Source organism: Pseudopipra pipra, chromosome 11 (assembly GCF_036250125.1).
Source record: "Pseudopipra pipra isolate bDixPip1 chromosome 11, bDixPip1.hap1, whole genome shotgun sequence".
Classification (NCBI taxonomy): Eukaryota; Metazoa; Chordata; class Aves; order Passeriformes; family Pipridae; genus Pseudopipra; species Pseudopipra pipra.
Genome location: NC_087559.1, coordinates 7,379,907 through 7,392,717, shown reverse-complemented (window position 1 = coordinate 7,392,717; position 12,811 = coordinate 7,379,907). Strand labels below are relative to the sequence as shown.

Sequence of the window (12,811 nt, the reverse complement as noted above, 5' to 3'; positions counted from 1 at the left end):
TACAGTAACAGTCAGCAAAAGATTAAACTGTAGGAAGGTAGACTTAGCATCATGGGGTTTTGAGGGAAAGATTTTCCTGCTGCAAGGAGCTATTTTCTTGAAGTTTGCATAATTCAGAACTGATGAATTGTTACAAAAAAATTCTGCTTTCATATCAAAGGAAATTAATCCTCTTCATTTGGGGGTTGTTGGGACCTTTCCTCTCCTAGAAAATGGTGAGGAAAGGTGGGGAAACCTTCACAGAGAAGGGGGAGAAGAGGCAAGATGAAGGGATCCCTACCGAAAGAGTAAATAAATAAAGTGCCTTGCTTCTGCTTGATTCAGTTGGCATCAAGTAATATCTCATTTCAAACTGTCCCATCAAAGAGTAAGTTGCAGAGTTCTGCCATCTTAATTTTCTTGCAGCAGATAATTCTTTCTTTTGACCAGCAGCATTATCCTCTGTCACAATAAGAAAGGGAAAGACAGACACTAGTATATGTCAGATCACAGTGTGGCCATCGCCCTGTGTCCAGAACTTTCCCAAAACAGCTGCTGCAGTGATGATTGTCACAGGATGCACAGCACAATCCGCTACAGCGTTCACCTCGCATTGATTTGATTTGTTCTGCATAGTGGGTTATAATTAAATCTACAGGTTAAATTTAACCATTGTCTGTTACCAAAGCCTCTGTTTGCAATTTTCCAGTCTTTAAACCAAGCCTAAATGATCTTAGTTGTTCAGAATACAAAGATGCTTCTGAGTTTGTTCTACAGCAAGAGCAGTTCCTGCCGGTCAGTGGTGTTGGGAAGCAGCTGAGGGTTATTGTCAGCTTACGCCTGACAGGAGGGGAGTCCCATCAGCTCCAGCCACACACTCCAGCATCTCCTTTGCACTGCCAGGTCTCTTGTATTTGGTATTTTTAGAAAAAAGAACCTTTTTTGCCTGGAGCACATCCTTGCTGGTCTCCCTGGAGACTGCCCAGTGCAATGATTGCACCACCACAGCCTGACTAGGGACAGGGTGTGAGTCCCTCTGTGCAGCAGAGTTGTAGGCAAAATGAAGAGCCCCAGGCAGAGAAAAAGCTGGCAGCTGTAGCTAAGAGGAATTCAGGGGTCAAGGAAAACTCGGAGTGAAAACCAGTTCCTTACAGCTGCAGTGCTCACCTAAGGGATGTCACGCGTTGTGCGAAGGAGGCAGGCGATGTATCCTCCAGCTCCAGGCAGATGCTGCACAGAACTGACGTGTATCAGATCAGATGTGTGAGTATGTCTCATCCCTGAGATTTTTCCTTCCAAAGAAAAGTGCTGCAGAAATCCGTGGTGCTTTGTGCACTCCTGAGTCCAGCAGCCAGTCCCCAGCACGTGTTGGTGCAGGAGGCAGGGCAGCCCTTGTTCCCTTTCATCACCAGGCAGAATCTGTGCATCAGGCACTGTTTCCAGACTAGCAGTGTTTTGCCTCTTAGTGAAGAGTTAGAAGATGATAGTTTCATCCATCCTTGCTTCTACTCCAGTGCCTGATCACAATTTCATAGTTAAAACCATTCCTGCTTTAAGCCTTGTACTTCCTCTTGGCTTGATATTTCCTCAGTCTGGGATGACATCTGCCTTTAAGCAGCACCCTCTCAGAGCTGCCTTTCCTTCTAAAGAATTTTTGGGATTTGAAAAACGAGTATGAGAGAAAAAATGGAGAGAGGAAAAAAAACCCTTTCATTTGAAATTTTTAAATATTTTTTTCAAAAGCCCTTGCACAGGCAGTCAGAGCACTATCAATGTATTAGCAAATTGCAGCAGCCTGACTGGGTGCAAAAATAAGATTATAAGGAATTTAATGACCACTTAATCATGAGAAACTTGCAGGGAAAATTTCAGTCACAAATGTTTCAAGTTTACCTTGTTTATACAGATACAGGGAAAAGAACTGCACGTGCTGATATCTCAGCAAAGCATCATTTTAACTGTGGAAAAATACTTTAATGTTTAGTGTGAAGTGAGACATCATGGCAAGGAAATACTTCCAGTGGGAGAAGCAGTTAACTCCTTCCCTGGCTGTTTGAATGGCACCAACCTGTTTTATTCACTATGCAGTGAGCCATTTCTGTTGCTAACTTTGCCTGTCAGGTTTTGGGGATAAAAAATCTTCCTTTTGGTCTCACAGGGCCTCAGTTGTGTTGCTCATCTGTGATGGAGGTGGGAGTTTCCCCTTCCCTCGGGGCTGGCAGCAGCAAGCCCTTGCCATGTGCACCCTCTGCTTCCCTCACTGGCTCCCTGAGAGGTCATGTAGGGGGGTTTGTACAGATAGATGAGCCCTAGAGACGACCTTGGATTCCCAGTTTCTAAAGGAGCAAGAAGCAGGTTACCAGGGATTAAATACCAAATAGATATGTGCAATGTGTTTCTGAAGTCTACAAAGCACAGCTGTGATTTTAATTCTGTTGCAAACTCCCTCATAATGCACGTGGTACAGCTGGGGACTCGCCTCGGTGGTTACAACAAGTGCAAGGCAGCTTCTCAAATGACTGATTAGTGCTCAAGAGCTAGAAATGTTCTAAAGAAATTAATTGGAGATGGTGACTTAGATTTTAATGAATGGGATGTACAAAATCCCACCAATTTTCTTTATATTCCAATCTCTCACACCGACCTAAGCTGGTTCCCACTCACATAACACCATGTGCCTGGGGGAGGCATTGCTGGTTCATGATGAGAGCAGAGATGAGCTGCACCATGGGACTGCCTCCCCAAACACCTGTCTTGATGCTCTCTCTCATATCTGTACATTTGGAGCTGCTTGCAAGCAGAGAATAACCAACCCAACAGTCCTGTGCTGAAGTTTTAGGGCATCAGGATAGGATGCTTCCATATATCTTCCAGAAAATAAAGGATAGTCACAGTCAATGTGTATCAGTAGTCCCCATCACTCAGACTTCTTACTTTTTCCATAGTTTCTTTACCCCATACGTGCTCTATTTAAAATCCCCATTCTGACAACCCTATGTGCCTTCAGGTTTGCCTTTGGGAAGTTACAGATTGGCCATGAAAAAACACATGCAGTCAGGTATAAATGTAAGTGTAAATCACTTTATTAATATTCCAATCAATTAATATAGAAGCATAAAATTATTTAGCCAAGAAAGGTGACTGATATAGTCCCGAAAAGAGATATTTCATTTTTATAGTGATTACTTGATAATCTCATTCTTATGGTCCATCAAGATGCTTACATGTTAAGAAGATGAGATCTTTCCTTTGCATCTGGAGTCCTGTGAATAATCACCTTAAGCAGAAAGGCATTTGGTTCTTTACGTATGTTGCAGATTGAGTGAGTTAAGTACATCCTGGTTTGCTCTTTGGAGATCTCTTTGATTAAACATGTTATATTTCCTCACCTCTCTCCAGCTTTCTAGAAAACAGAGAGAAAAAGAATAAAGAGCCGTCTGTGAAAACAAAGACTGAATACTTTGCAGTTAAAAAATTAAATTGGGAAGAATCTGAATAATTCTTTGCATTTCAAAGAGCTGTTTCAGCCTGCTGTTGTCATCTTTTTGAAACACAAGCCAGGGTGACCTTGCTGTACATGCTGGTGCCTCCCAAAGGACCCTGCACGTTTCTGCCAGAAGCAAGCTTGCAAGGCCCTACACTATTGCAAGAAGCATGTAATTCTTTCAGAGCTTCATTCGGCAGAAAATCTGTGGTGGGACCTCATTCAAACCAGAAAAGAGCTAAAATGCCATTGTAGGAAGGTGTTTGCTGCCTGCAGCAATCTGCTGTTGGCCGCTTTCCCGGGCTGGGACCGGGACTGTGGCTCTGGCTGGGGTAGTTCCTGAATTTTTAGATTGGTTGTGACTGTGAAAGCAAATCCTCTGAGTGGTTTGCCACTGCTAGGGTAAAGAAATGTCCCTCTGCTCCTGCATGGCTGGCCATGAAACCTGTTGGCAGCACTAGACAGGCGCTGGCTGGGAGGGGTTATGGACTTTGGCATTTGAGGAGTTGCTCCCTTAGATGCTGTAACTGTACAAGAGGTTTTCTTGAATGGAGAGGTTTTGTAGCAGGAGCCCTACATGGAAGCCAGTTACGAGCCAGCAGCTGTGAGCTGGCAAGGGAGGAGGGATGCCACACACACCCCAGCCAGGCCAGAGCCGAGGCTTTGCCGGTTTTCAGGCATAACAGGCCAAGATCATCCTGGCAGACTTGGCTGGGAGGCAGAGCAGGGCACAGAGTGCACGCAGGGACATGTGTGTCACAGCCTCCAGGGGCTGCTGAAGCCACCAACCAGCTCAGAGCAGATGAAACACATCCCCTTTCCAAGTGAACAAGCAGCTTCTGCAGATGCTTTTGTGTGGGTGAGGTTGTGCTTGACACTGGGGAATCCAAAACTGTGCTCAGGAGGTTTAAGTGACTCTAAGTGACTGCCTCCTCCAAAGAGGGACATTTTGCAAAAGCCACTAGCTTGATAGCAAGGAGGAATCTTTCAGTTACTGTGAAAAGAAAAGGCATGCACAGTTCTATTCTAAAACATATATTAAATTGTTCTAAGTAGACGTTTTTGGAAAACTCAGTGATAACTCAGTAATAACAAGTTTCAAGAAACTAGAAAAAGGCAGCAAGAATTTGTTGTTGTTGTTATTGCACATACTTCAGGATCTTAAAAACTCCCTCCTTGGATATTCACTGTATCTTAAATTTTGGTTTTTTTGCTTTTCCCTACACGTTCTTATTTTGCCTCCTTCCCAAAGGCACCTGTAGGCAGAGCAAAGTATCTCAGCTGAGATCTGAGAGAGAAACTTTGCAATTAGGAATGTAGTGTTATCGTATAACAATACACACTGAAGAGATCTGTAGACACCACTTCAAGAGAGCAACTACAAAAATTACTTTGTTCCGAAGGAAAAAAAAGACTCACCCATGCTATAGGGATATTAAACATTGAAATGCAAGATTTGTTTTAGTATGCAGGCACTCTGGCCTTAATTACCAAGGAGAAATTCCCCAGATAGACATTAAGCCACAGAACAGCTTAGCTTGAAATTCACTTTTATTTTCAGCATGTCATTATCTTGTAACTCTGTTCCACCCAGAGCTGTGAAAATGTTCAGCCAGAAATCCAAACCCACTTGAAAACGAGAGGTTCAAGTTCCAGCCAAAGCTGAAGGTTCACAAAGATTCAAAATAAATAGGAAGATGCAAGTTTACTCTAGTCATAGAATCATATAGTTCTGCCTAGTGCAGAGGAGGCAGAACAAATTCTCCAAGAGCTTGAGTCCAGCCACATAGCCTCTGTGAGAGCACCTGCTAAAGAAATCCAGGTGGTCCATTAGCCTTCCTGTCCTGTCTTCTTGAGCAGCTGTTGGCCAGCTGGCAAACAGGCTGCATGGTTTCCTCTCTCAGTCCCACTGTGCCATCTCTCCCTCTTGGCCAGACTTTACAGTTTTTGGGAGTTCATCTATACAAGGGCTGATCCCAGCACCTCAGGAGTCAGGACCCTTTCTCCAAGGCTCTGACCTGCTCTGAAATAGGGGAATTAGTGGCAGAGAAGACAGGATTAGGCTTCTGTGAACACCCTGGCACAGGGGAACAGAGGAAGTCAGCAGAAGGCTGGAGCTTGGGGTGTGGTAGAGAAGACAAGTCCTGAGAAATAACATGAAATACTTAATGCCTGTAGAACCAGCCCCTCAACTGCACAGTGCTATGGGATGTTCCTAGAAGGACTTGCAGCCCAGGACATGGGCTACCAGCAGCTAGTGAGGGGCTCTTGCAGATACAGTCATTTGTGCCATGAGTTGTGCAAAGGCCTCAGCAATATGGGGTCAGGGTCTGTGAGTTCAACAGCAGGTCTGAACTGCTGTTGTCACCTGCTTCAAGAACTTGGCTTGCTTTTAAAACTTATCTCTTTTTAGCAAGTTTAACCTCCTGTGTTGCATTAGTTTTAGTCAGTTTGTCTCTGTTTGATTCAAATTTCTACCTGCTGTTATGCATTTAATTTATTGGCATTGCCAGTGGACTGATTGCAGAGCTGAATTTAGCTTGCAAAGGCTCTGAGTATGGTGACATTGGGAGAGGGTTGCTTGTCACTTTAAAAATGTAGTCCCCAAAACTCTGTTGTATCCCCATTTTGTCAATCAGAACCTGTATGGGGGCTTGGCATCTGGGTCGATAGCATGTCAAGCCTCACAGCAAATAAAGAGCATCTCCCATCATGATCCACAGCTCAGCAGATATCTGGTGTTTCTACCAGCAGGAATTTTTAGGAAACGTTTGCGATTGAGCTGTTGCCTCTAGGAGTCCGTTTCTCATTCAGTAACCGCTAAGACACATGAGATACAATAATTTCTTTTGCTGGAAATCTCCCTGAGAAGAAAAATTATTCTGGGCTGTATGCCTCTGCCCATGCAGAGTCTTTTTTGGTGTTAAGATAGTTGTCAGCTCCTGGGCTTCACGCTCTTCAAGAGAGCCCATTTGGGCAGCATGAAGGAGGTCAGAGGAACTCGAAGCTCAGTGGCAGATACAGGCCTGCAGAAAGCAAATTGTTAAAAGAGAAGGATGTATCCTTTGGGAAAGCATCCAAGCACAGTTAATTTAGTCCCATCTGCGTGAGCAGAGACATCCTTTGTTCATGGCTTGCTTGTGCAGCGGGTTTTTTGACTGGTGCCTCTTCCCTCATGATGGAGACTCGTGTCCTCCATCCCTGCAGTGCCCTGGAGAGCTCCTTCCCAAATGTCAGGTGTGCTTGTAGAAGATGAGTGATGTTTCCTAGGGATCATTTCTTTCTTTGGATAGCAACCCAAAACACTGTGTTCTTAATGAGCGTTTTCCCTTCCTTCCATGTACACCTTTACTTTGCCAGGGGGAAGGGGAAGCAGCCCCATGGGAGGTGGGATATCAAGACGCAGCGATGCAGTTAGTGGTATGTTAGACTTTGGCACCTCTGCCATCTGTTGTGGGCTGACAGATGGGATGAAATATGACAGCAGAAAGGCTCTTCTGTTTTAGCAAGACACAAGAAAGCTTGAAAAATCACACCTCCTCCCTCCTTTCCCCCCAAACCCACACAACAACAGTGTCACTTGGCCACTTGTTCTGGCTAAGACAAGGAGAAGTTTATGCCTGTGCATGCTCCTGAGAGTCTTCCGAGGGGAAAGTGAGCAGAGTGGATCAGAGCAGAGCTGCTCAGAGGTGCTCGATCCTGGAGGGACTGCCACACCTTCTCCCCTCTTTTCACATGGGTGGGAATTAGGAACAAATGCTCTACCGGGCCAGAGAGGAGCTGAGGAGTCTCTGCTTGGCAAGACTTGCTGTTTATTTGCTCACTCATGATAATTAGTGGCTGCATGGCTTGTGCAGCAGAGACATTTGGCCTTACCTGTGGCTGGTGAGAAAACTCCTCATCTGGTAGCTGAGGATTAGCCAGTTTCAGGTTCTCCCTGAGATGGAAACACTTCCCATTGGAAACCCACCTTGGCTGTCTGTAGGCGCACCCAGGGCAAGGCCCAGCCCTCAGGTCCCAGCTCCCTTACAGGTATGTGTATTATGTAATTGATTACAATTCATTGTCCAGGTGCTGTGAACAGCAACATTTTCAAGGCAGCTCAGCATCCTGGGAACTGGCCACGTGTTTGTGGAAATATGGCCTCAAGGTCAGAGATGCAAATGTCAGCCAAAGGGCTGTGTCCCATTAGGCATGTCAGGCACTCCTGAAAATTAGCTCTGTGGGTGATGATGGTAACACAACCTTCCACTAAGTAACAAGCTCTTGGTTTCTCTCTCCCCTCTGACACAAGCTTTCAGTTTTCTGGTGCTTTTTAATATCTTTTTTCCTCCCAACGGACACACCAGTATAATGCTTCTAACTAATTTGTCTTTTAGGATTTCATTGTGACAGTGGTCTTCTCGTTCTTGTGGCTAGTGAGCTCATCTGCTTGGGCTAAAGGACTGTCAGATGTAAAGATTGCGACTGACCCGGAGGAGGTGCTGTTGCTGATGTCTGCCTGCAAACAGCAGTCCAACAAATGCTTGCCTGTTCGCAGCCCTGTTATGTCAAGCCTCAACACTTCGGTTGTAAGTGACTTTGACTGCTGCTCTTCACCCTTACCTTGCAATATATTTTCATCTTTTACCCGTGTATTGACCTAAATTGGCTGGTGCAAACCAGTTAGCTGACATGATTTAATTGGAAGTACAGTCTTGCTGCGGGGAAAGGCAGGCTGTGACTCACCGCAGCTCTGCCGTGGAGCGGCAGCGGGATGAGTGTGTGGGGTTGGGATGGGGATGGGGAGGAAGCAGTGTCTGTCCAGGTACATTGATTTGCCTCTCTGCTTTTAACTTGCTCACTGCAACGCTTTTGAAAAGGGGTCTGTGAGCTCCTTTAGGAAGAAAAGGTTTTGTGCCTTATAGATTCCTTTAAAAATCCTCAAAAAAGCAACACAAAATTGGTCTTTGGAATATTTAAAAAAACCCCCCCACACACACACAGAAAAAAACCCCCTCCAGGCCAGATGACCAATTAACATCTCTCTTTTTAATTAGTTTCTTTCAATTTTATCTTTCCACAGTTTCTTTAAACTAGATTATGTTTTTAAACAAAACAATATTTTGGCCCAAAAACTCTACTTTTTTTTTGGAAACAAAGAGGAAAGCAGGCACATTGTGAGCTGCAGCTAGCTAAGGCAGGTGAATTTGGGGATTTGCTCCAAAACTGAGAAGATTTTCCATCAGATTTTGGGAGAATCATAGAATCATTTAGGTTGGAAAAGATCTCTAAGATCATCAAGTCTAATCATTAACCCAGCACTGCCAAGTCCAGCACTAAACCATGTCCCCAGGTGCCACATCTACACTACTTCCAGGTATGGTGACCCCACCTCTTCCCTGGACAGCCTGTTCTGTGTTTGACAACTGTTTCAGTGAAGGGATTTTTTTCTAATATCAGTTTTGAACCTCCCCTAGCACAACTTGAGGACATTTTCACTTGTCCTTGAGAAAGACGGACTGGGAGCAGCTTCGACTTCTCCCAGGACCGTGCAGGGTCAATAATGTTAGGTTGGGCTGGGAGACTGTGGCTGCTGGTGATGAGCTCCTTTTCTTCCCACCCAGGTCTTTGGCTACTTGAACTTTATCCTCTGGGCAGGCAACATTTGGTTTGTGTTTAAGGAGACGGGCTGGCATTCCTCAGGCCAGCGGCACCCTGCGGACACCATGGAGAAGCAGCCTAGTGGCTACAACCAAGGTGGCTACAACCAAGACAGCTACGGGCCAGCTGGTGGCTACAACCAGCCAGGCTCCTATGGCCAGGTGGGTGAATATGGCCAGTCCCAGAGCTACGGCCAGAGCGGGCCAACTTCCTTTGCTAATCAAATTTAGGGTTCACGCAGCGCAAGCTCTTGCATCCCTCACATGTAGAGAGTTTAACAGGTCTCAAGTTTCAGTGGCACCAGATTTTTAAGGGTTCTACATAAATTAATACTACAACACGGTGATCGATCTCTATTGAAGGTCTAAGCCCACCTGCTGTGGCAGATGGGAGGTGGCTGATGGGCTGGAGTTGGCCTTTTTTCCCTGACTAGCCAGATACAGGGGATGTGCTCCTCACAGGTGGTGACCTGGAGTCAGTGTTGTAGTACGTACCGTAGAGATAACTTTATGGTAGTTTTGTATGTGTCAAGATGGTAGAAGCATTTTGTAGCCTCAAGTCTGTAGTATTTAATATGCATAATATAATTGAATTTCCTTCTGCATTTTGGTGAAAAACGGAAGTGTTTTACTATAATTTCTACAGATTATTCTGTATATCCATGCATGTAACATTGCACCTAAATTTTCAAAACTGCCTGTCTGTGACTCTTCAGAGCATTTGTTTTGGTTATACCTTTTTGTTTCAGAAGATTTTACTATTATTTCAGTTAACTGAGACATCCATCTGTAATTTAGTGCATGGATAAGCAGTTTCATACTACCAAATGTCTGGACTGTGTAAATGGAACTTCTCGACTTCTGCCATTGCATTTTGTTAAATGTCTGTTTAAAAGAAGTATGCATCTTTTATATATTTTGCAGAGTTGAATATATGGCTTACCCAAGTTCTGAATGCTTTGTAACTAAACTGTTTTTCCTTGAAATGGCATTCAGTAGTATATATGGTACCTGACCAATGTTTATTCCATTTAACTCAGCTAAGTATTCATTCTATAAATCACTATTTCTATGGATGTTTTGTGAATCTTTTAATGTGAGCTGTGGAGAATAAGGACCAAGTAACTGTGTTATATGTTTACAAAGGTATTTATTTAACTAAGATAACAGAGGTGCAGATATCAGTATACAAAACCATGTGAAAATGCCCTGTTGCTTGATACAGCAACAAGAAAACCGCACGTATTGTTGTGACCTTACAAAGCATAAATATTTCTTTATGCCCTCTTATAAGAGAAGAAATCCTTTCTGTCCGTGCTGTTTCGAGGTTGTTAGATATCCCTCTGTTAGGTCGCTGCTCTGAGCGCTAGCTTGGTGCTACTGGAGAATGTAACTGGATTGACCAAATAACCCAGGCTCAGAGGAACTCATCCTAAAACAGCCAGAGCCAGACTTGTAGCCTGTTTGGATTCCTCCCTGGGAAATTCAACCCTCCCTCACTATGGCATATGGGATGCGTTGACACGAATGAAAGCCTGAAGCACAATATACTAATCAAAACTGATCATCTGCATTTCTAGATCAAAGTGTATCAGTATATAATCTTATTGTATGAGCTGTAATGTTGAAAGCATCTTAGCTTAAAACAGCTTAGTCTCTTCTATGATTGTTGTAACCAATTTATGGCTACTCGGTGGATGAATCTATATTGTGATATCTATTTGACCCTAATAAAGTTATTGCATACAATGCATGTTTTCAGAGTATGTTAATATTGAAATGTCACTGCAAAATGATGAAGATAGCTATTAAAGAAAAATAACTATTCCTGTGCCTGACCTTATTGGTCATATTCTTACTGTTTTCCAACACTTTTATGAAGACTGTTTTAATGTACAGTGGAGTACAACACTTCTACAGACACCTGTTATTAAAGGTCAGTATCACAAGTTCTAAAAAAAATTAAAATTGTGCAGTTTAATACCTGCCTGCCTCTTTACCTCTTTCCCCCTGTCAGTAGGACTAGCCCAGTACTGTGCTAACCATCCCAGTTCTGTGGGTTGCTGGAAAGCCATGTTTGAGTTATAAAGAAGACAAACTGGAATATCTAAATGTCCTCCTGTTTCAAATGACAGCAAAATACAATTTTCTGGGTAAAATGAAAAAATTTATTTTGACTCTCAGTTCTTTTCTTTGGGATTTTGGTTTGGGATGGGTTTTTTTTGGTTTTGGTTTTTTTGTTGGTTGGTCGGGGGTTTTTTTTAAGTTTGTAAAAAATTTAGATACAGGCAAGTCAGGAAAAAGTGAAATGTGTGTGTGGCAAGGGGTGAGATGGGATGTGTGCTCTTCATACCTCCTGCTCCCACTCTCTTTTTTATTGTCATTCTTTTGAATTCCCTTTATATTAGTTGATCAGAAATACCTCAAGGTGGTTTATCTAAGCCTCTCCATTAGAAATAGATAGTTTTTTTGTGTCAGCTAGCTTTCACTTCATGAACTTTTCCCCAGACCAGCAGGGTCCCATTGCCAAACTTTTCTATCCAATGCTGGGGGTTGGAAACAAGTTTTGCTTCAGTTTATTCCTGCATTTTCAACAAACTGAAATTCTTGTTTAACCATTGAACACAGGAACTGCAGCTTTCAAACCCTCAGGAGTTCACACCCCTGGAGAAAGAGCAGTTTCTAATACAAGACTGGGAACAGAATTGAGATTATGTCTTATTTTGGGTATTATTTGTGTAACTCCAGATCTAAGTTTTTCTCATGAAGGGCAGAGCTGGTGGAAGAGTTGACAAAAGTCAACATGTTTTCATGAAAGACTTGCTGTTTGCTTTACCCAGTTGGCCAGATCTTCACAGGTACATCCCTGCTGCCATGCAGAACAGTTGAGCTGGTTGTTACCCTTTGGGGACTGTAGTCTTCACTCTGAATTACAAGGGGAGAAAAGTCTCTTCATCTATATCTTCTTGGATTAATATAGTATGGCAGCAGCAAAAGTGAAAACAAAAGCTTGTCTGCGTTATATAAGAAAATGTATCTGAATGTTTCCTCTGTGTTCCTCTGGATTCAAGTCTTATCACATCCTTTTGCAGTTGTTGAGAAATTGGAAGTTTATTTGAACTGGAGACAGTGACTGTATAGCAAAGGTTTGAGCAGGAGATGAGAAAGACTGTATTTGATGTTACCTGGGTTTCAGACAAATAGCTAAGCAAACTCAAGCATCCTCTGTGAGACTGCTGCTGGCAGCCTGATTGCTTTCCTGCTTCATCATTAGTGACTATCTCTGCCAGTTAGTTAAATAACTAGGTCAGCCTGGAAAAAAATGATGTTCCTTGATCTTCTGTGCTGTCCCTCCTGTTTTCCAGTGTGTTTCTCTTTATAGCCTGTTTCTCAAAGTACCCAAGATGGGAGCATGTTTGCATTATCAAGTGCAAAGCTGTGGAGGAGAGGCAGGTACCTCTGTGAGTGCATCTGGGGAGGTGGGAGCACAGGACTTTCTCTCCAGGTGCCTCAGAGGCCAAGGAAGAGGCACACTCACCTGTTGGTTTGGGGTTTCCCTATTGCTCTTGCCTGGGGAGGGGATGCACTTTGCAGAGCTGCAGCATAGTGCCCATGGGAAGGTGCTGGAGAGGGCAGAGAGGATGACTCTGGATACCAGTGGCTCTGCAGCCTGCTTCACTGCCCAGCACATCAAGGAGACAAGGAT

At 43.7% G+C, this 12,811-nt stretch overlaps 1 protein-coding gene across 5 annotated transcripts in view; it reads left to right on the top strand.

Moving 5' to 3' along the window:
- Positions 1-10,854, top strand: part of SYNPR (synaptoporin) — a 104,379-nt gene extending 93,525 nt beyond the window's left edge. For all 5 annotated transcript variants that reach the window (XM_064667307.1, XM_064667308.1, XM_064667309.1 and 2 more), the window contains 2 exons: positions 7,843-8,034; positions 9,070-10,854. In XM_064667307.1, the coding sequence (XP_064523377.1) occupies positions 7,843-8,034; positions 9,070-9,336 (459 nt within the window). In that variant the 3' untranslated portion in view covers positions 9,337-10,854. The remainder of the gene's footprint in view (positions 1-7,842; positions 8,035-9,069) is intronic.
- Positions 10,855-12,811: the final 1,957 nt, after the last annotated feature.